This window comes from Protopterus annectens, chromosome 16.part0 (genome assembly GCF_019279795.1).
Source record: "Protopterus annectens isolate FY-2018-M chromosome 16.part0, PAN1.0, whole genome shotgun sequence".
Lineage (NCBI taxonomy): Eukaryota > Metazoa > Chordata > Ceratodontiformes > Protopteridae > Protopterus > Protopterus annectens.
Genome location: NC_056750.1, coordinates 659,693,016 through 659,718,126, shown reverse-complemented (window position 1 = coordinate 659,718,126; position 25,111 = coordinate 659,693,016). Strand labels below are relative to the sequence as shown.

The following is a 25,111-nucleotide window of genomic DNA, read 5'->3' as shown; positions in this document are numbered from 1 at the left end:
GGTGTGCCCCTTCTCAGCTGAGTAATTAATAAAGATGGATACTGAAAGATAGATTTAGCTGCACATTTTAGGCATTCAAGTGGGAGATTATCCATGGCAGGGGTTGCAGGTTTGACTTTGAGTAAGTATCTGTATACCGTATGTGCTGTGTGTAATGTTTGATGAAAGCTGGATATTTGGGGTTTGGTCTGGCATTGTTCCTGGCCTGCTGTTGGCTTGAAATGAGATTCTGTACTGTATTCTGAAAATGATGGGTGAATTGATCTGCTACCTTAGTGTACGACAGATAAGGAAAAAGAGATGGAGTTATATTACAACCAAGGTATAGAAACTAATCAGCAGTCTTTGGAAACCTCCCAGGGTAACTGACATGGATTCATTGCTGAGTAAGACAGTAAAATAATTTACTTGGCATTATAACTTCCTTAATTTTGTTATAAATTTGTCTGAATTTGATTCAGTCAGAATCCATTTTCATCCTGTGTAAGACTGTCCATAAGGCACCACTGGCTGTCTTAAGGGTTTAGACAGAAGTAAACCATGGCTAACTTATGATTCTGACATTACCTTTTCTGTAATGTCCATACTAGACTGGATCATGAAGAGAGATGAGCTGTAATGGCTTTCAGTAAGTTAAATAAAGCAGACCAGTTCTGGCAGTCAAAGTTGCTCTTATAGCTGGAAGAGCAGACTCTTATGCCCTGTTAATTTTGATATGTTTCTAGATTATAAATATTTGTAGGTGGCCACTGAAAGCATCTGTCATCATACCATTCAACAATGAACAATATCCAAAAATGCACTTCATGAGCAAGGAGTCAGAGGAGTATAAATTACAACATCAAAATGTTAGCAACTCCTCCTAAAAAGACCTGACAACTGGTATATAAAAACGTTAAAATAAAGTAACTGCTTTCATGTTCACTAGGAATGCTTCTTCGGTCTTCTAACGGTTATAAATAAAAAACTCCATATATAAAAAAACAATATGCCAATCAAAAGAAGCAACATCTTAACTGATCAATTAAAACATAATCTGCAGTTACATTAATTAAGCCCTTATCTTTACTGTATTTCTGCAGAAAACAGCTATTCAAGAACATCTCTCATTTCCCAAATTCCATTATCTTTCCTCCCCATAGTTTCTTTGTTTGTAGCCTTTCTTCATTTGTTAAAAATCTTGCGCCTTCTAATATAATGACATATACATCACATGTATTACACCACTCCAAAATCCATATTCTTCTTACTATGTTCTTAACACTATTCACATTTACAAAAACACTTTAAAATTTTCAGTTTCCTTTTCCTTAGATTCGTGGATTTGTAAGTTCATAGCTAATCACCAGGCTAGCTGCCTCAATGGGCCATTCCAAGTCCAGCCAACCCTCCTCCCAAAGCTAAGAATCAAACACTGCACCTTGTGTCCATGAGTCAGACACCTTAACCATTATACAAACCCCCAGTCATTAGCTGTATATAATCTTTTTCATCCATTTTCTTTCTTTTTTCTTTTGAACTTGTCCCTTTAAATTTTCTTTTTCTGTATTTTTACTCTTTTGCCTATAGAACTTTTATTTTACTACCTCCCAGTTTATATGCTCTTTATCAATTATTTCAGAGCCTTCTATGTCCTCTTCATTATTTTTTCTCATCTAATTATTCTTCTGTTTCTAGTATATCTCAAACTACTTCTCCTTGGTCATTTTCTTCTCTTTCTTTTTATTTTTCCTTACTTTTATTTTCAATTTTACAATCCAACCATAAACGTCCAATTTTGTAACATTTCAATTCACAGGTTTTGCATCATGTCCCATTTCCTCACAAATATAACATTTTCTTTTATCACGGTTACTTATCAAATGTCTTTCTTCTCCACAAAAGAAAAACATGTTTTTCATTGTCCCCAGTATTTTATGACACCCCATTCCCCTCCACATTTATCATGCTTGGTATATGTATATTTTTTTTCACTTTCTATTTTAACACAACATTACAATCCCAATATTCCTTTTGTCATAACATTTGCAATTTCCATTAGTTTTTTTACGTAAGGTTTTCAAATATCCTTTCATAATCTCTCTACCGCTATTCATAAATACGGATGAATTTTCTTTTGCGTTTCCTGTTGAATGCTTTTATCACATAAAGATTCCACGGGTTACATTCTTTTCTTCATTCTCCAAAAAACGTTTCCATTGAAAAAAACAGTCTGAAATATAATGTCATAAAATGCCTTTTTGTTAATAAGAATAAATGCTCTTGCCTCATGTGCTTTGCACCCAAATAAGTTATTAAATTGTCCCATACGTCATACCTGTGCATTCTTTTGTCCTGTTTACTTTGAGTCCTTACCACATACTTTTATTTTTTTTATTTTCTTCTGCCTTCTTTTCTTCTACTCCGTATGTGCCTTGTTTTACTTTATCTGCGTATGTTTTCTTTTCCATCTCACCAGCATTCTTCAGGATTGTCTCTGCATCCTCCATTTGTATTTATTCCATAATATTCCCCCAGGAAACATTTCCTTTATTTTCTGGCTCACTCTGCATCACCATTTTTTAAGTAAATTGTCCCACAACCCTACCTGGGGGTGGTTGTAATTATACATCCATTATTTGCTGACTCATCTCCATCAAACAGATTTCTCTGAAACATTTCCACAGAATCATGCAAACATTCTCTGGTCTCAATATTTGATTTTTCCTCCATTCCTCTCACTACTCCATCATCTCCTTGTCTTTCCATCTGCCTCTCTGTTTTTATGGGCTGCCTCTGTGCCTGGAATGGAAACAGGAAGTACTCATGCAAAACGGGTCTCTACTTAATGAAGAGTAGTGGAAGGCAAGCTCCGTGATGCCTAGGCCACATTTCTCTTAGTATAATAAATACCACTTTGTGAGTCCTCTGAAAAGAGGTCAGTAGCCTATTGGGACTAAACAGGTCAAAAAAAAAAAAAAACTTTCAAATAATGTACTGATTATTCTAGATCTACTACAACTTACTGACGAGCTCCACACTGACTTTCCACTAAATATAAACTGATCACCAAGTGATCCACACATGAAAAACCTAGGCTACTGAGTGGTCACTTACACTGAAGTGAATACTGAAATACAAAAAAGTAATGAGCACAATTAATTTTAATGTAATAACAACCAATTCAGGTATTTAAACTAAATTACATTTTTTTCATTAAACTTTCCTACCTTTTAGACCTCAAGGAGCTCTTGCCATTTTTCAGAGGTGGTAGATAAAGTTCTGAAACCTCCTATAAGGATCACAGCTTTGATGACATAATAATTTATTCAGATGATTGTAAGTCACATTTAGGCAAAGTACATGCTTTGCTGGACTCTTTAAGGTAAGTATGACTGAACAGCTAATGCTGCCAAAAGTAAGCCCTGTATAACAGAAGCCAGATATTTACGGTTTGTAACTAAGAGAAGAGTAATTAAGACTGAAAAAACAAAAAACAAAGTAGAAGCTCTGTTGAACTGGTCTATTTCCAATACAAAATGACAAGTGAAAAAAATGTTAGTCCTAATAGGCTGCTGTGAAAACTTTTTACCTAACTTTCATACCGTAGCCTGTCCCCAACAGAAGTTACAAAAGGTATGACCTTGCATCCAGATAAGCTAGACTATAAGAGATATGGCCTTTAACCACCTGAAAACAATTCTGGGCTCATAACCAATTTTAATTGATCCTGAATTCAAGAAACCCTTATTCATATGTAGTGGTGCATCGGAGACTGGGTTAAGAGCTGTCTTATTTCAGAAAGTAGGTAGTGAAGAACACCCAGTCTACTACTAAACAGAAGGTTGACTAACGCAGAGACAAGGTACTCTGGAACAGAGTGTGAATGTCTCATTATTAATTGCCCACTAATTTCTCTACAATATAATTTACTGGGATGCAGCTTCACCATGGTATCTGATCAGATACCCCTGCAATGCTTATGCAAACAAAGGGGGGGGGGGGGTTAACCTTAAATTATGTAGATGGACATTATCCCTACAGCCCGTTATGTTTACTGTTGAACTTGGCTAACACAACAGAAACATAGATGCTTATGGGTTATCTCAGTACCACTTAGTATAGAACTTGGGTGGTTCTGGACTGGGCTGGGAGAGGCTCATTATGGCATAATGGCTGTTTCACATGTAGATACTGTGAGTTATGGTAGTGAAAATCTTATCATGTTGTGTATATACTAAATAATACAGCAATGAAAGCCTGTAGCTACTAGACAAATGAAAAACTCCTACTGAACCAATATTGAAAGGAAGGGTTGTAACCTTAATAAGCAGAGAAGCTTATCTCTTTTTAAGAGGAATTGCCAAGATGAAGAGTATCACAACCCCAGAAGAATTAATGGAATTAATTGTGGAGTACTAGAAGCTATGGGTTTACCTGGGACTCTACCTATGAATTTACAGATGGAATACTGTAAGATGTGGCTTTATCTGTGGAGTTCCAGCTTACATGTGAAGTATTAGGAATTTTCCTGTGGTTATAATAGAAGTCTAGCTGTGAATATACTCTTAGGTTATAGAGATGAATATTGTGAGAGACAGCATCAAGAAAACAACCTAGGTTTTGTAGTTGTGTTTCAAATAGACTTTAAAAATTGCCATTAACAGTGTACATCTATTTTATTTTTTTCAGAAGTAACTTAGTAAGTATGAGTTGGTATATCTACACTGTAAATAAGCTGCACTGAAACCACAAAAAAGTGAATCTCCAGTGTGTGAAACTAATATGTAACAGTAATCCTAACCCTAACCCCATACATTCTGGTACTAAAAACCCTTTCCTGAATAGTACCACTGAACAACTCAAAAAGGCAAAGAATACACACAACAAAAACCACGCTCAACACTTAATCTACCCCCTTACCTAACTCATACTCTAATCCTAACCCACAAACACTTTGGCATATTCACATCAACTGCTATAACACAGTCTTGCACATTTTCACAACAGCCACTTTTTCATTCAAACATTAATTTTCTTGTATATTCCTACGTGCCTACACTATATAAAACTAAATTCAACCATATGTAATTTACAAAGGCGACTATTCACTCATATGTGCATTCTCTCTTTTTTTTACACCCAGAAAAACCTTTCTGCCAAGTGTACATTCCACCTTTTCAGTTAAAACCATAGTCAAAACACCCAAACGTCAACTTTCAAAACATCAACCATAAAAGATCAACAATGTAAACGTTGACATTCTACACACCTGGCAAGCAACAACTTTGAGGCATGCAAAATACTGCAGTAAAAAATAGATTAAAACTTTTATTTTTTTTTGAAGAACGGGCACCCTCTGCTAATTAAGTTTAACTTTGTACGCAACAAATTCTGTATAAACTGTGCAAGTTGTTTTTTTTTGCAATTACTGAAACTTTAACTATATATCTCTACCCCAACTTGTTACCTAAATTTATGTTGAAACTGTGTATATTTTTGAACTGTTGAAACTTTAAGTTTGTATCTATATAAATAACCTTTACCTGAATAGTTGTACTAACGTACTTTCCTGGAGCTTATCTCCCCGGGACTCTACTGAAAATGGACATGCATCCAGTTAGACCATCCCGGTCAACAAATGTAAAATAAATAAATTCCGGATATTTCCCATCACCAAGAATTGTGCAGTCACACACACCTGTCAAACATCTGTAAAGCAGACCATATTTGCCCTGTCCCCCTGTAGTGTGATCTTGGAGTTGATAATGTAGTCAGTGTAGACACTGTAGTCAAAGAACGGGTATGTCTTGGGTGGATACCAGAGTACGCAGAGCAAATCGACACAAACACAGAACATACAAACTCCAGAAAGACAGTAAACAAAAGCTGGAATTAAACCCTGAACCATGCAGGTGGGAAGCAGAAATCTTGCAACTAATCTATTGTGCAATAGTAGCAGAAGCACATTAAGCCTAAAGACAGAAATTTCTTACAGAGAGAAAATACTTTTTTTTGTTTTTCTTCATTGCAGTGCTCTTACCTTCCATTCGCCCTTCTTCTTTACTTTCTTTATAACATCATTCATAATCTCTGCAAAAGGAACAGACAAAAACGATATCAGCAATACAGCACGTGCAAAGGTGCTTCTCAGAAAACCATAATGTTACATTATGCAAAGTACATAACAAGCATTCATTTTTAATCACAGGCCACATAATTTATCTCCTTTAATACTGCTACTTTTTATAAGCTGGACAGAGACACTGGAAAAGATACCCGACTAAAATGGAATTCAACAAGACCAGTGTTTCTTTGTATATTACAGGAAAACATAAGAACAACGACTGAACAAAACCATCTAAAACTAACAGCTATAACCAATTCTTGTCTTAAGCTAAATTTCTGGTCCTCAGTGCTACTCAGTATTATATATCTAGAACATTTTGTTTATTATTTCATTCACTTGATACTCATGTAAATGAATTCACCGTCAACCCCTGTTCAACTATGGCCAGACTAAATGTAATATAGATATGAAGTTTTTAGGATAGGTAGTCAAGCGGCATGTCTTTTGGAAGAACTCCCTAATAAAATTCATGTAGACGAGGGGAAGGACACACAAACTCCAAATATACATTAGCCGGAAGTCAGTATTGTACCATGGACGCTAAAGCTATGAGTCAGCAGAGATCTTAACCAAATAAATACCATTCTGGTCAATAAACAAAACTGTCCATCCAAACTGCAATTAGAATTAGAATTTTTTTTAGGTTACTGCCACTGATTAATTGTGTTATTGGCAAAATCAAAGCAAAATTGTGCTCTTCTTGACAGCTTAAGGTAGCAATTCATCTATTAAATTCAGTATTTCTCTACATAAAGTATTTAATGCCACAACTCCTGCCCTTTGTCCTTTAATTTCTCTATAAACGACCTGAAATTTCTCTAACTATTAAATCACTGTCATATAACATGTATCTATTCTAACCAATGTTGTCATATTATGTCTAATTTGGTTGTTGTTGTTTGTCTTTTCGGCTTTTTCCCGGTTAGGGGTCGCCACAGCGGAACTCCGGTCCGCTAATGATTGGCAGTAGATTTTTTTTTTTTTTGGTGCAGAGTTGCCAGCCCGACGCCCAACCTTCAGCGAAGGCACGCCCATTCACGCATGTCTTTCGGAGGCCACTCGACCGCGGGGAGGACATGCAGACTCCACACAGAAGGCATGCAGACTCCACACAGAAAGCACTCCTAATTTGGTATAATTGTTTAAACTGCATTTGTTTTTCATATTATTTTTAAAGACTAAAATTATTATTCTTAAAATGTTTTGCAATACTTTGGAGCTTTTCTCCCCAGTCCTCCACTGAAAACCATCTCCTACCCAGTCGGACTTACCTGGTAGTCGAATGTCAGTAAATAGACAAATAGATTAAATTAATTATCATAAGTTACAGGCAGTGTTACACATGGAAAAAGTCATTTATTTTAGTAAGTTTGCATGTGTGTGTGTGTGTGTGTGTGTGTGTGAGGGGAGGGTTACTACAGAAACCTACTTTACACTGATTTTTCCTACTCATTGCACAAATACTAATAATAAGACATTAAATCTGTATTAGCTTTCCATTCTGCACCTATAGCTTATATATGTTTAAAATAATACCCTAATGTGTGCCATTTCTTAGAATTTCAAGATGTCTGGTCGACATACAGAAAGTCTTCCATATAAACAGCACACAGAATTAACATAGATAGAACTCTTTCAGCCATTCAGCATGGGCCAGATTTAACTTCTATTCTGCTTTATGGAGGTATTTACCCTTGTCCTGACATACACCATAGCAAAATTACAGATGTTCCTAACAAAAATGACTAAGCATAGGCAAATGGTCTGAAAATATTTCACATCAATTCAGTAAATTTCAAATATAATATATACCTGCTGTACAGATGGCTTTACCTTATCAGCCAACTCCATTAACTGTGTCTGAAACCTGGCTAAAATAGGATAAGAACACGGAACTCTCTCCATCTGGATACAGTATTCTTAAAAAGCTTCTAAAAGTCACAAAGGTGATAATGGAGTGGCTGCACACAAGGAATCTATGATCAATGCTAAAATACTCAAGGTAAAACTGTTAGCAGTTAGTGGCCTGCCATTAAGTGGAAACATTCTAGTGATGAGCCTGTTCAACCTGCAATCTAACTTAAATGAAATTCGGCAAATAATTTATTTTGCAACATGAAAGGATAAGACCTCACTCAGCATGGAAAAATGTCCCTAAATGGGCCCTTTGACCTTATTGTCTGGAATCACAGAAGATACTGTCAGCAATTGTTTGCCATCCTTCACTGAGTGGAATCAAACAAAAATGAATGAATTACAGATGTAATGCTTGTTCAGAAAGATGAAGTTTGATTTGCCTAACTTCAGTCCTATCCTTAAGCCACTTGATTGGGACCATTATTTATGCTATCACTGGAGGCTGATGATATGCACTTCAACTCTTCTTTTTTTCAGTTCCTTCAACAGTATGGTCCCTGTGCACAGAAGACAAGTCAGGTCCACAAATCTTCCTTGGATCTCAAACAAAAGTAATAAAAAAATGTCAGCCAAACATACCTCTCCACTGTCCAGAATTTTGCAGAATGTCCACATTTTTTCATCATGTTTTTTGTCTGTCCCTTGTAAAATTTGTGTTTTTCTGGCAAATCACTGAGAATTGATATCACTAAATAATGACATACATTTGAGTTTCATATGTCATATCCTTCAGAAAATGCATGCTAACACAAATCCTGTTATTCTAGCAAGTTTTTACATTTATGAGTAATATTGAAAATCTGTCCATATTTTTGAGCCTTTCCCCCCATTACTTTAGTTTTTGTCCAGATCTTACACTAAGAGGTTGAGAGATATGAAACTACAGATTATCTGTGGTCTGTTTGTCATAGCGCAAAACGTGAGCCATATCATACACAATTCAGGGAAATGCACAAACAAACAAAATGTCATTTTAGCTATTAAAAGAATTTTGTGTTGTGACCAGTAGTGTCAATATGTTAATAACTGACAAACGTTATAAACAGGCTTGACCAATTTGTACATCTCAGACAAAGCCCTACATCTGTGCCCCTACCTCATCTCAGTGATATGGATATTTCTTGTCAATTTCTAAACCACTTTTACCAAGAATACTAAAAATGCTGTAAGTGAGCAAAGTTCTAATTTCCATGTAACCTCTTGACTGAGAATACAAAATTCATTCTCAAGTTTCTATAAATCTGGCACTTAAATTCTCAAAAAAAAATTACAACCTTAATTCTTTGCTTTTGACAGACTTCCGGCAGAATTTCAGAAGATGGCACAAGTAAACATATGATGACAACCAGCCAATAAGAAAATTCCATCAATTAGCACTGGCTGGCTGTCATCATATGTTTGTTTTGCACTTCCTTAAATTAGGATACTGTTTCATGGAGTACACTAACACTGAGGAAGGGTTGTTACCTGAGAGCTTTGTTCTTGTTAATAAATAGTTTGGCATTTAACCACTGCATAGCATTCATATCTTGAATTTCAGAAGATCTCAGCCAGAGCCATTACTTATCTTATTTCTATATTAATTAACAAGTCCATAGAAGAAGGGCATGCTCCTACTATGTGAAAGCCATTTTCTGTGCCACATAGCTTTATGCAACTTAGAGTTTCTGCTTTATCCTGGTTACAACAATATTCATTTGAGTTTCCAATTTAACTGACTGTCAAGGATGCACCCTAAAAGCTTAGTAATCACATTAAATGACCATCAGTCCATTACACTACCTCTACTGTTTAAAATCCTGACAAAGGTTGTGGACCGGCAACTTCTGCAATACTCAGTAATTCCTAATATCATCTGTAACATTGAGCATGATTTCAGCCATAGCATGGCACAGACTTCCCAGACATTCTAAAATGTATCACGAGTCAACTAGACAGTAGCACAAGCACTGGTACTACATACATGGATTTGTCAATAAGTTTTTTGCACTGTCACTCTAAACCGTACTTCTCAACTGTCCAGATTTTCACCGAATGTCCAGATTTTTGTCTCATATTTTGGTCTGTTACTCATAAAATCTGTGATTTTCTAGATTTTTTGTGGCAAATCTGTGAGGATTGAATTCCATAAATAATGACAGACATTTGGTTTCAGACTTCATATTCATCAGAAAATGCATGGTAACACAATACCTTTTATTCTAGCAACTTTGTAAGTTTATAAGAGCAATATTTAAACTTCGTCCGATGTTTTGTACTAAGAAGTTGAGAACTATGCTCTAAATATTACTTAGATCTGACCAGATACCACTTTGCCTCTAGTGCAACTAAAGTGTTCAGTGATTACTTTTATAAAATTTAGCAGCTGGTGAGAGGGAACAGTGCCATTTCTCCATTCCAGCCTGTAGATGTTGAAGTGCCTAAGGTTAATTGTTGGGACCCTTTGTTGTTACAGTCTTTGTGAATTATATGTTCATTCTCTATGGCAGTACAAAACTGATGAAATATACTGTTAATTCCACATAATGTACTCTATTATTACCAAACTGTACGCAATTATTCACTCTTTAGGGCCCTGGTCTAACATTTTGAGAATGTACCTTTATGCTGGACAACTAAATTTGTTCACACCTATGAACAATATCAATATAACTGCCATAACTCCTAGCTGCAAGACAAGACTTACTAAATTTAACTTATGTCTTAGCATTTTTCTTTAGACTTATCTTCCACTGAGAAAATCAGCAGTACTAAGCTTCTGGGGTGCAAACCAGAAACTCAAGTGAATAATGTAACCAAGGAAAACTAGAAGCCCAGTCAGTTTCTTAAAACAGAAGCATTTCTCACAGTTGGCACTAAGATGGCCATAGCAAACTCATACCAACTGCCACTTGTCTGCCATCTACTCAACACAGACTTGAACAGGTGTACAATAGAATGGCCAAACCTGCTGCTGGCCATGTTTGTAGAAAACATCTTTGTCTATCCTACACAGCCCACAATGGCTTGAGTTCATTTATCAGCAGGCTCTTATGCTTTTAAGTTTTGTGCATTAGCTGCTATATACATCTGTCAGTTCCTGTATAAATCTATTGCAAGGAAGCAAACCTTATGTGAAGTCAAGATCACTGCTGAAAGGTTAATGTTTATAACTAAAACTAAAGACAACCTTTGGTGATACCACATATCCTGTCACTGCAGGCAAGCTTTCTTTCATGTTTGCATTAAAAAAATAGCCTATTAAGCCAATGGGTTTGTAACTGTGACAGTGCATAAACTTCACAGCTGCATGACGTATTGTACAAATTTTGCTGTTTTTCCAGAGTTAGATCTATATTTAGCACACAGCTGCTCCTACAGCATTTGACACCGTATTTCTGTATATTTGCTATTTTTTCTTTGTCATTGTAGCTGCTCTCTTACTTGAACTGGCATGATTTTGTTGCTACCTTCCACTGTTTTAAATTATATTATATACATTAATCTATCCCCACCACCTCCCACTTCAAAAACTCTTTAAAATCACATCTCTTAAGCACCTGGCTTTGCCCATGTATAACCTAAAAACACTGTTTAAGCTCTGTGGAAAGCTGAAAGGCTTTTTACATGCCTAACGTAAATGCTACAGTTGTTTACTTCCCATATTTTCTTTATCCCTTTAATACAGGTACTTCATTTTAACATGATGTATGTCATGACTCAATGTTAAATGTATTTAGTCTGTTCAGCTGCTAAGTTTATCCTGTCTGTTTTACTTTTCTGTCTTACTAGCTGGATTTTTGTGGTTATAATGTGTTATCAGTTTTTACTACCACTATGTATTAAATTCTAGTATTTCTGTTAGTATATGTGGAGCTTTTCTCCCTGGGCCTCCGCTGTAAGTGGACCTGGTCCAGTCGGATTGTCCCGGTTAACAAATGTAAAATAAAATAAAAAATAAATAAATAAAAATGTAAGTTTTAGTCGCAAAAACACAAAATTAGAGGCTACGTAAGAGAGAAACAATATCAGTCCAAAGAAATATATCTCAGCTGATCCAGTGACACCTGAATTCTGGACACCTAGCAATACTGTCATGTTTTCTACATCAGTCTTGTAAAACAATTTTTTTTAATTTTATAATGTTAACACTTTTAAAATTATCCAGTGTCTCCATCTAATACAATTATTGTTATATCAATGCTTTTGTATTGCATTTGTGAATATTTGCACTATATTGGAGCCTGTACACTCTTTAAATGTATCCTGCCTTTTCTATACCCTATATTTTTATCCATAGGACTCCACTGAAAATTATATCTTTCACTGGTTACCAAATGAAATAAATGCATAAATAGAATAACCTCAGGCTATTTCTAGTTTAAAAATGAAGCTAAGTGATTGCTTTCATTTATATACTATCTGAATTGTCTGATAGTTTGCTGCAGAAGTTGAGGATTACTGCTAGATATAGACCTTTCAGAAGACCTGGGTATGATTCCCAGAGCCTCCATCTGTTTACCAAATTACTCTGAGCAATCCACATACTCAGACATTGTTCCCAGTTCACCTGTAAAAATGGACTGTGTGTCCAATGCATTTGCCCATTTATCAACTTGGTCTTTTATTTATTTATTTATTTATTTTTTTTAATTTCAAAGACGGATAAAATTGAACAAGGTTAGCATGTGCGCTAGTTGTGTTACCATCGGACAATACATGTGATGGCCTTTTTTCAACTACAAATCATATAAATGTTACTCACCAGTTGCAGCATGTGTGTACTATATGTAAGGTTATTCACTGTCATTATATAAAGTATATTCCATGCGTGTGTACTTTAGAAATAGGCAAGGTCACTCACTCTTGCTTTTCAATCTGGCCCATATCACGGTAATCCACATCAGTAATATCCACCTTCAGAGTACTTAATGTGATCCTTATTCTAATCGTAAGGCATCAAAACCTTCCAATAAATGCAAATTATTCTCGCCAAATGATGTGATGACAGTAAAACGTGTGTGTTTGTATTTGCATGTGTACACAAACCCACACACACATCATACATATCATACATATATATGCAGTTCTGCCATTTACTAGTTTATTAACTTTATAGTTACAAAACATAGGCTAAGTTTCACTTCTATTGGCACAGCGTCACAACTTGCACTAACCTGATATGTTGAGTTGTACCAGTGAACTTTTTTTCTGATTCATACTTATGTATATTCCTACTAGGGCAACATCTCATTACAATGAAATCTGCATGACTATGAATCGCTTAACTGAGCCATTGTGCTTTGCTTAGCTACGTGCCCTACCAACCTGTGTTGTACTGGTCCTGCAGACTGCACATAGCCACAGACACACAAATAAACAATACACATACACTTGGCATTCATGATGTCCTCATTCATACTAGCTACAGTTTATGCTAAGCAGCAGTAGCATAGAATCCAGCACAAGGTGACAGAGGCAGCTGCCTGTGGTCCCATAAATATTAGCACCCTGTCTTACCCGCATCTTTCAACACTAAGTCCACCCCACTGCTCCATTTTGATGTATGACATCTCCAATTTTCTCTCATTCGTTAGCTTGAATGTAGAGCCAAGGAGAGAGAGAGAGACCTCCAACAGCTTATCACACTCAAACTTGACCAATACTGGACAAACCTGCAATCTACCACTAACTCTGTCTTTCTGAAAATGTTAATATTGCATAGTGGTGAAGACATTGGCATGTTTGGTGTGCATTTGTTTAAGTAACTATGCGGTACACTGTTTATTTTTTGTGTACCTGTGAGTATTTGTACATGCCCTCAGAAAGGGGGCACAGCTCTGCTTCTCCATCAGTTCATAGTTTTGTACAATATCTCTGATTTTTTTTTTGCTTTTATTTCTTTCTGTGCAGATTCCTTTAATAGAGAATAGACCATAAAAGATATTGATCACTTTTACTCATAGTTACTGAGTCATCTACATTCAAAAAATTAAAGATTTTGTTAGTTGTTGTAATATCTCTGATTTTTGCTCATATTTTTGCCTTCATTCTTGTGAAATGTTTCATTTTCTGGTAAATCACTAAGGATTACAGTCAGTGAGTAACGCTAGTAATTAGAGTTTCATACTTCTTATTCAGAAAATGCATATTGATGCAAAAGCTGTTCTGTTAACTTTTTAAGTGAATCAGAGTTGTCTCCCTTTCATCTGCTCCCCATTTTGTTGAACATTTCTGACATTGCTTCATATTTTTGCTTAGCCTCATAAAATCTTTGATTTTCTGCTAAGTCATTGAGGATTATGGTCAATCAATAATGCTAGCCATTACAGTTTCATAGTTCTTATTCACAAAATGCATATCCATGCAACACCTGTCATTCTGTTAACTTTTTAAATTAATTAAAGTTGTCTGGCATTTAAGGCTCTGAGCTGTTAATGAACTACTATCTGTAGTCAGTCAGGGGTTGATTCTTTACACCTCTGTTACCCAACTGTGTGTCTCTCAGCAAGTCGGTTAACCAGATAATGCTCCTGGGTTGTTACTGAAAAAGGGATACTTTGACCAGTGGTTTTACCAGGTTAAATAAATAAATAAGTACAATAGCTATGCATGCGCATGCACACACACACACACCCACAGTCCCTTTTTGTGCCTTTGTTGCACATTATTTTGGCTTTGCTCAGAAATCTTGAGTAATGAAATTGAGAAGTATTTCAGTCTGCTCCTTGTACAATTTTATCTTTGGCACTGGAGTCAAAAAGTAATGACAGGTATATGAGTCTGAGAATATGTAACTTTAGAAAATGTTTGTGAATGAAAGTTTGTTATTATAGCAACTTGCTAAGGATAAAAGAGAAATATTTAAAATCAGTTCCTGGTTTTGGGTCTTTGCCTCTTCTTCCTGAGCTAAGAGGTTGAGAGGGCATGGAAGGTATCTGTATGATTCTCATAGCAGCAAGCTGAAATGCATTAATAGTTCATTATGTATGTATTTATTTATTTGACTGCAGTCAAACATCTGAGGTATACACAGTCATACAAGTGGCTGTAGTCGAGTGTGTGTGTGTGTGTGTGTGTGTGTGTGTGTGTGTGTGTGTGTGTGTGTGTGTGTGTGTAAATACAGAGTGGTTATGGTGTAAAGGAAGGAACTGACAGCAGTTATGAGCATCATCATCATCATGTGAGTCATATTGTTTGGATACAGTCCTTGGTTTCCTTTTTTCTATTGACTGATTTCAATGTGTTTATTATTTGGTTGTATATAAAAGGTACAGTATGAAGTGTACAATTTTAATGTTAATATCTTAACTATGTATATTTAATTTATTTATTTATTTTTTGCAGGTAAGTAGTTGTGAAATGCACAATGTTGGACTACAGTAGAGTTTGAATGGCACTTTGTGTAGATGAGAAAAGCTGTGCACTATTATTGAGTTGCTTCCAGTAGTAAAGTGTTTGATTCCCTCAATTTTTATTTGTCTGCTGTGTGACTCTGACTAAGTCACTTCATATGATGGTACTCATGGGCTGCTCCTTTAGAGGGACACTTATGCCCACTGGGCTGTCCCAAGGTTTTAGAAAATGCATTGCATACTGTCTTTTGAATCTCTGCACCCATCACTAGCTGATAATTAGTGCTTCATTACAAACTATTTGACTATGAATCCCAGACAGGCTCTTGTAGTTTAATGGCTTGCCAGACACACTTCCAATAAATGTGATTTTCATGGGAAGAGAAGTTTGTTGTTGGTCATACTATGTCTGTTTTTCAATGAGAGAGTTTTTTTTTAGTTTAGTTTAGCAAATGGCTGTCAAGTGTTTTTCCTCTGCAGATTGAAATAAAAGTTTTAAATTAAATCCAAATCTCCATGACCACTGTAAAAATAAAGATGAAAATAGAATACACAGTGGCAGGTTTGAGCAGTGTTTTATGGTAATTGGGGCTAAACTGCCATGTGATGTGATATTGGTATGGATGCTCAATTACCATACCTATGGCCCCATTTGACAGTAATATGCTTCTGGGCAGCAGTCATCTACCACACACAAAACACCCTCATTGTTATAAACAGGAAAAGCTCATTTGTGAAATAGAAAACCTTGGGTTTGAGTTATTCTTTCCTTGTTTGTATACTGTGTGACTCAGAGCAAATCACTTAACTAAATGATATTCTTTATTTTCTTTGAAAATGGACAATTTTGCCTAGTAGATTCACCCAATTACCAAATTAAACAAAAAAACAACAAAGCTTAGTTCATGAACTAGGAATGACTCTCCACCAATGATATGGCAAAATGATAAACTGGTCCCCTTCCCACCAGCTTCTTTAAAAAATAGTTATTAATTCATCCCCTAATAAGCTATGAGCAAAGTGCATTCTGCAGACCTATATTTGACTATCACAGCCTTACTATTTGACTAACAAATTACTGAACAGCCATGAGGATAGTCACACTGGACTGTTACTCCAGCAAAAATGCTACCAAAATAAATGCATTACTCTTTTGATAGCATATAAATACACTAGGCATAAGTGCCTCTTTTCAGGAACAAGCCAGAAGTACTGCCTTTTTAAGTGACTTTCTCAGAATCACACAGCTTGCATGTGGACATCAAGAGCTTTAAACCCAAGACTACAAAATGAATCTTATTACTAGATCACTGTTATATATACTGTGCTATGCTGCCAGACAGGTAATAAAGTTTAAAATAACTTACTTTATTTAAAATGATAAAAAGCCTACCATGATGTATAGATGTAATAACTCATTTTAACCGTCTGTCTCAATGCAGTAAGCACTGTAGTGACCCTACAACTAATACATTCTGCTTGGTTACACCTCAGGTCTCCCCTTCTTAATGGCTCTGATGTCTGAACCAAAGGATTACTGCCTCTAGCCACACTGAAAGTTTTCTTTTTTAAACAGATTCTGCCAGCAAAGGTAACAACAGGGGAGGATAATATGCAATGACTAAGGCATTTACTTTAAGGACAGCTTGTGGGGTTTATCCACCATCTAGTCATCAACACATTGTGAACACTGAAAGGTCTAACAGGAAATGCATGCAATGAAACGTGAGGTGTTTGGACTGGTAATCTGTAGATTGCAACAATACTAACAGATGTTGCAACGTGCACATACTGAACAAAATACCTGTACCACATTCACATACAAATAAATATATAACTGGGCTGAGCTCACTCTTGGCTGAAGTCCTTCTCTGAAATGTAAGAACTATAGGAAATAAGGTAACAATAGCATCGGAAGTACTGGTTTTCACTAAGTAAGAAATTAATAAAGCATATTTCCTAGAACCTGATTCAGACAAAAAAAAACTTTTCTTCAAATTTGTCTTTCAAGGGAATAAACATTTTCCACATGATGTGGCAACCTTGGAATTGGTTATAAAAAAAAACATGAGCTCTCCCACTGCATGGGTGAAGTGAGTAAGAATGAAACCCCCACAGGAACCATTTATCTTCTGGATGAGTGTCACATTTTGGTCAAGTGCTGTTCTAACAAGGTATTCATCAAAATGGTTATTTTGGGGCTCTGCTAGCAGTGTCAGTGGTGCAACAGGTAGCACACCAATGGTGCTAGAAGACCAAAAGGCTGTGGGTTCTATTCCTACTCTGTGTGACTGGATTGCTAACACTGCGGTACATCATTAGGGGTGAGACTTTAAACCAGATTCTTTCTGTTTGAGCTGGTTGTAGCTCACAGTACCTGTCAGAAAGAGTAGGAGAAGTTTTTCATAGGAGAAGTTTTTCATAGGAGAAGTTTTTCGTAGGAGAAGTTTTTCGTAGGAGAAGTTTTTCATAGGAGAAGTTTTTCATAGGAGAAGTTTTTCAATGCCCTGATCAAATTTCCCCTAGTAATAGAAATACCATCTTGGGTCTCCCCAGAAAAAAGGCCCTTAGCCTTGGGACTAACCAGGTCAATTAAGAATAAATATTACCAGCTGTCTAATAGACTATATTAGCTAGTATAAAGGTACAATCACAAGTCTTCCCAGGTAAGCTCTGTGGACAAGTATAAAAGCGACTGGTAAGTTGCAAACATCACCTGCACATGCAGGTCTACAGTTAGAAAATGTTAACAAACTAGAAGGCAGATGGTAAGATTTGAAAATGTCTCTTTCATTAACATCCTCCATATACCACAATATTCAGCATGCATACGCAAGTTACTAACCATCTTCTAGATTAAGCTAGTTTATGTTGGATGAAAAGTACTTGGTTGTGACATATGTTATCCATTCTGTATTGGTATATGTTACGCGAGGACTATAAAACAAGAGTTGAGGACAAATTGTTTTGTCATCATGTTGCATATACAGAAACTTTTCATACTGCCCTCAGAAGAGATGCAAAATAATGTTAATGCATCTTTAGAAACTTGGAAGTGTGTCTTTCCCTCTCTTCACTTTAGCTTCTATTTATACTTCTTTGCTTTCAAGGACCATGGAGAAATGCCAGCACATTTTAACCTTGATTTAATCAACACGCAATACCTACAAAGAGCACTCAGACTTCCTGAAGCAATAAGATGTTTCTTTGAATTCTTTATTTCCTCTACTACAACGTACTTATTAGGTTGACTGTAACTACCACAACTCCAATGGGAATGCCTAGGTTAAGAAACTTTATATGTTGTCCCAAACAACTTCATAAAACAGTTATCCTCAGCAAGTCCTAACAAGAAATTTTGACTTTTTTTCAAGTTATTCAGCTTATTCATTCATTATGCTCTCAAAAGCTGTTTTTGGCCCACAGCTGCAAATATTATCTTGCAACAGATTTTGTCAGCCTTATAAAAACATAAGCATTATGGTTTATGTCCACTAGTAACTCAAATGAAAAGGATAACAGCAAAGAAAAGTCCAAAAGCACTTGGTAATGATTAAAATACAACGTAAGGCCTTCATACCAATTGAAATAAATGTGGAAGGCCTCCACGCAACGATTTTAATACAGAAAAATGTATCTATTCTGGAAATAACTCACTGCAAATTAACAAAAACACAATGCAGGACGTTATGGTATATTAAACAGGATTACAAATATTAAAAGAGCTCATTCCATGCATAGCTTTGAATTTCAAAGTATAAATGCTTAATAAATAGAAGTTATGTCCTTACCATAACGTTCCATGTGGAGTGTTCATCTCACCTTTGTTCTTACACATGGGTTCGGAGCCGATCCTCGGCTCCGAGTCGGCCGCTTGGCAAAGCTCTGCATCGAGAAGAAGCTCGAGACCAACCTGTCTCCCACAATTCCCTCTGCCTTTACCTCAGATCTAGTTTGCAAACAACACCAGATCCCAATGGGAAGAAACACACAACATCCATGCTAAGGCGTAGCTGAAAACAGCAGTAACTGCTGAGAGAAACAGAAGCGGGAGAACCAAACCAGACACCTAAACTGGACGTTCTTCCTGACCTTTGGGTGGGAGGGTGGGAATGTAAGAACAAAGGCGAGATGAACACTCCACATGGAACGTTATGGTAAGGACATAACTTCTATATGTGAGAGTGTTCAATCTCGCCGTTTGTTCTTACACATGGGTAGCGTCCCTAGCTCCCTGACCCTGGGAAACTCACGGAAGAACATTCCTGAGTACAGTGGAACCAAAGGTTGCCCTGTCCCTGGAAACCCTATCCACTTTGTAATGAGTAATAAAAGTATTTGGTTTAGACCAAGTGGCGGCCGCACAAATAGTGTCCAAAGGTAGGTGGGACGCATGAGCCAGAGATGTAGATATTGATCTAGTAGAATGTCCTTTCGGTTTGACAGGTAAACTCTGTCCCGTAGCAGTATAAACAAAGATAATACAATCAGATAGCCATTTGGAAAGGGTCCGCTTCGTCACTGCCATGCCCTTTCTGCTGTCCGCAAAGGCTATAAAGAGTTGATCTGCCTTTCTGTGATCCTTCGTTCTATCCAAGTAAAATCTGAGTTGTCTATGAACATCCAATTTGTGTAACATATATTCTAGCTTATTGGAATGGTTCTTGAAGAATGTGGGGAGCTCAATGGACTGATTAATGTTATTGATTGAACAAACCTTGGGAAGAAAGAATGGATTGGTACGAAGAGATACCCTATCAGGGTGAAAGATCAAATATGGGAATTTAATGGAAAGAGCTTGAAGTTCTGATACCCGTCTGGCTGAAGTGATAGCTACCAGAAAGAGGGTTTTCCATGATAAAAACTTCAAAGAACAGGAAGAAGCTGGTTCAAAGGGTAGTAGCATTAGTTGTGATAACAGGAGATTCAGATTCCATGGTGGTGTAGGAAACCTGACTGGTACCCTGATGTGGAAAGACCCTTTTAGAAAGGCCTTACAAAGCCTATGAGCCATAACAGACGCTCCATTTTCTCCCACATGCAAGTTTGAAATAGCAGCCAACTGAACCCTCAAGGTGGCAGGAGAAGCTCCTTGGTGAAATAGTACAGATAGAAACTCCAAGACTTTGTTCAGTGGGGCTATTAAGGGACCCAAATGTTGTGTAGTTGCCCAGTATACAAAACGCTTCCACTTACTAGTATAAACCTTCGTAGTGGAAGCTTTATGAGATGCCACCAGAATATTTTGAACCGCAGAAGAAAGAAGGTCAGACCTGGCTAAGGAGGGAAGCAGAGCAGCCAAGCTGCTAGTCTGAGGGACAGGAGCGACGGGTGAGGAGCCCCTGATGAGTGGGTCAGTAGATCCGGCTCCGGGTCCAGGATCCAGGGTTCCCGTATTTGGTGTGCTTGAAGAAAGGGGAACCAAATTTGAAGAGGCCAGAACGGGGCAATGAGGATTATAGTCCTTTCCAGGTTGTTGGCTTTCTGTAGAAATTTTGGAATCAGAGGTATAGGAGGAAAGGCGTAGGAGACCGGGGCCAATCGTGAATCAGAGCGTCCTGGGGACTTCCCTGGAGGGGGTAATAGGGCAAAGTAGCTTCTGCATTTGGCGTTCATTGGAGACGCAAACAGATCGCAGCAAGGCTGGCCCCACTTGCGAAATACCATGTCCGCAATTGTTTGTTTGAGGGACCACTCGTGAGGTAACAGGATGGCTCTGCTCAACCTGTCCGCTATGACGTTGGATAACCCCGGGATATGCGTTGCTATCAGAAAGCGACCCGTGGACTCCGCCCATTGCCAAATTCTCATGGCCTCCCTGCATAATTGGTAAGATTTGGTTCCTCCTTGCTTGTTTATGTATCAGACTATGGACATGTTGTCTGATTGAACTGCAATGGTCCCTAGAGGTAGAAGGGGAGAAAAGTGTTGCAACGCTAGAAACACTGCCCTCATCTCCAGAACATTGATGTGCAGCTTGTACTCTAGATTGGTCCATTCTCCTTGGACTGTCTGTCCCTGAAAGATGCCCCCCCACCCTATCAGGGAAGTGTCCGTGGTCACCATAGCTGTCGGAGTGGGTAGCACAAACGGTCGGCCGCCGGAGAGGTTGCAACTTTGAAGCCACCAAGACAGGTGTGATTTGCAAATGTTTGTGATGTGAATTTCGTGTGTCAGCGGTAACTGTTGGAACGACCATTGTGCGAATAGCAGCCATTGAAGGACTCTCATGTGCAGTCTTCCCAAGGGTATCGCAATGAGGGAAGCCGCCATGAGACCCAACACTTTCAGAACCAGTTTTGCCGGGGATTTCTTGGACAACAGGAGAAGAGATATGTGATTTTGTAGAGAGGCTATTCTTTCTGAGGGAAGCCTTAGAATCAAACAACGAGTATCTAAATCTGCTCCTATGAATGAGATATGCTGTGATGGCTGTAATGCAGATTTTTAGAAATTTACGGATATTTCGAGATGAACACAGAGTTCTAGTGTGTAATCCCTGGCCTGAATCAGTCGACGCTCGGTGGTGGCAGTAAGGAGCCAGTCGTCCAGATACGGAAACACCTGGAATCCCAGGCGCCTCAAGTGAGATGCTACCACTGCCATACATTTGGTGAAGACCCTGGGGGCTGAGGTCAGACCAAAGGGCAGGGCCCGAAATTGGAAGTGACTGGCTCCCAGCCGGAAGCGCAAGTGATCCCTGGACGCTCTGGCCATTTTGATGTGGTAGTACGCGTCCTTGAGATCTATTGAGCACATCCAGTCGTCCTTCTGTAAGAATGGAATGATCGATTGAAGCGTGACCATCTGGAACTTTTCTTTTTTGACGAAGGTATTGAGCTTGCTTAAGTCCAGAATTGGCCTCCAGTCCCCTGTCTTTTTTGGAACTAAAAAGAACCTTGAGTAAGTTCCGAATCCTCTTTGGTCCGCCGGGACTGGTTGGATGACTCTTTTTCTAGCAGCTTTGAAATTTCTATAGCTGCAGGGTCTCGCAGATGGGGCGGTACATCTGGGAGTCTTTTCTGCGGTAATGGGGGGAATAGAAACGGAATTCTGTAAACTCTGGTAATAATGCTTTTAACCCATTTGTCTGAGGTAAGACTTTGCCAGGCCTGAGGGTATAAAGCTAAGCGACCCCCGACTGCCTCCAGAGCAGGACAGTTGGGCCTCCTCTCAGGAGTGCTGGAAAGGTTTCCCAGGGAGTGTATCCCTGTCACCTTGGTTTTGCGGACCCCCTCTGCCACCAGGGCGATGTCTTCCACCTCTGCCTCTGGAGGGGGCATCACCCTGTGTGCCTGAGAAAGAGCCTTGGGGTTTTCGAAACCACATTTTTCCACCACGTTGCCCTTTGGGGTACGGTCTGGATGGGGTGGAAAAACGGACTCCGACAGCAGACAGAGTCTTTCCCTCTTGCTCACACTGGGTAAGGGTCTCCTTTACTTTTGGGCCAAAGAGAGTGGCACCGTCAAATGGGGCGTTAGTAAAGGAAGACTTGAAGGCTTCCGCAAAGGAACATAAGCGCATCCAGGATTGTCTACGAAGAGCAATCGCTGAAGCCGCAGCCCTACTCGATCCTTCGGCTGCATATGAAATGAGCCTCATGGACGAGTTCACAATAGATGTAAGGGTATTGAGTTGTGCTGTAACTTTTTCCGAGACAGCAGCATCTGTAGTACCCTGCAGGGTATCTCCCAACTCTTTGATTAGATCCCTCTGTAACCGTGTGAAATGCGTCAAATAGTTCAGCGATCGCATGGAAAAAGCCGCTGAACTAAAAATGCGCTTCCCATACCTGTCCATAGTCCTAGAATCTCTGTTAGGCGGATGGACAGATGAGGAAGATTCAGACATCTCCTGCCACCACCATAGCGTCCACTGGAACTCCTTTTGTGAGATAAGCCTTGTCTTGAGGGGCAGTAATATATTTATTAGGCTTTCTAGGGACTGGCTCCACTGTGTCAGGTGTCTCCCATGCCCTTCGAGCAATCAATTCCATCAATTCATCGAAGGGTGGAGTGACCCAGGAGGAAGAAGGGCGAGCACCGAATGCCTTCAGCAAGACTGACTCATCCTCAGAAGGGGGTAGGGCCTGCCAATCACCTCTCTGTTTCAGGATCTCCAGGATGTCAGAAAAGGAGACATCCTCTGAGGGTGATTTCGGGGACCCTTCTGACTCATCTAAGTCGGTGTCCGATGTTAAGGATTCTTGTGGAGAATCCAAGTGTCTCCTCTTACACAATCTTTTCCTCGGAACTTCCTCGGGGGAGGCATCCGATGAAGCCTCCGAGGAAGAGGGGGCTCCCTCTGGGAGCGGCTGAGACACCGGTGCTCGACGCTTTGACGTAGCCGTGGGTGCAGAGGAGGATAATGGACCTTTATGGGAAGGAGAAGCTGTCTCTGCTGAAGTGGTTGTCTGAGTTGACAACACCTTCCTCATGAGGTCGAAGGCCCCTGGGTCCCGAGTCGAGGAATCCCTTGGTTCCGAAGAAAGTGGAGGGATCCCCGAGAAGGGGACCGAGGGCATCGACCCCGAGGACGGAGCCGAGTCGATCCGTGCCGAGGCACCGAGAGGGAGAGTCGGAACCGAAACATCGGTCCGACTCTCGGTCCCCAAACCAAGGATGGATCGTCGGCTCCACGATTCCGGTAATGGGCCTGTCGGAGTCGAGGTGAACGGTGCCGACCGAGAGAAGGATGGTTCCGGCACCGAGGGCTCCACGATCATCAGATCAGCCTCTCCCGGCTCCGAAGGCTGAACAGGCCTCGGAGGAGGAACAGATGGAGATAAGGGAAGGCCTTCGAGTCTCAACACCAACTGGGAAGAGACTGAGATGAATTTGGACAAGGCCGTATTCTCCATTAACTTCTGCACCACACGGTCTACATCGGAGTCAGAAAGGGGCCTAGAAGAACGCGTCGAAGGAATCGAAGATGGAGCTGACCTCAAGACCACAGGAGGTGGAAGCTCCGTCACCGGTTCCAAGACTCGAGGCTCGGTGACAGACATAAGTTCGACACTTGGCCCCGAGGTCTGTGGAACCGGTGAACGAACCTTAAATGAAGAGCTCGGAGCCGATGACATGGGCTCCGACGTCTTTGATTCCTTAGAGGATTTAGATGCCTGGTCATATTTATCCAGAGCCTCTTGAAATGCAGGCTTCAAAAGGCCTCTGTCCATGAGCTTCCTGCGCCTATCAGTCATGACCCTTCCACTGAAAAAATGACAAATGGAGCAGTCTTCTTGCAGATGGAGAGGGCCAAGACAGTAGACGCAGGAGCTATGGTTATCTGTGACAGACATTTTCTGTCCACATTGGCACCGTTTGAAGCCTGACTTCGCTTTCTCAGACATAATAAAAATATAACAACAGTCAAATCCAAAAAAGTTATATTAAGTCTACAAAATCCTGTACAGACAGACACAGGCAAAATAATGGTAATAGCCTAAATAAGTTCAGTCAAATCCGGTAAATTTGTCAAATCCAGTAGTATATTCAAGTTAGTGGGTGGGGTAGGCCCCGACGGAACTAACTAACTATATATATTAAGAAATATATACGTAAAGAAGAGAAACTCTCGAATTACTACACACACACACACACACACACACACACACACACACACACACACACACACACACACACACACACTAGAGATTTAAAGGTGAAAATAGAAACACTATCTAAGAAATCTTTAGACAAAAAATGCAATCTTATCTGCCAGGTGGTCTGAGCTCATCAAAATGATGCAG

General features: G+C 39.0%; 1 protein-coding gene across 2 annotated transcripts in view; it reads right to left on the bottom strand.

The window, feature by feature from the left end:
• The window catches only part of STXBP1 (syntaxin binding protein 1), an 890,876-nt gene that overhangs the window by 554,462 nt on the left and 311,303 nt on the right, over window positions 1-25,111 (bottom strand). For both annotated transcript variants that reach the window (XM_044058397.1, XM_044058398.1), the window contains exon 2: window positions 6,023-6,072. In XM_044058397.1, the coding sequence (XP_043914332.1) occupies window positions 6,023-6,072 (50 nt within the window). The remainder of the gene's footprint in view (window positions 1-6,022; window positions 6,073-25,111) is intronic.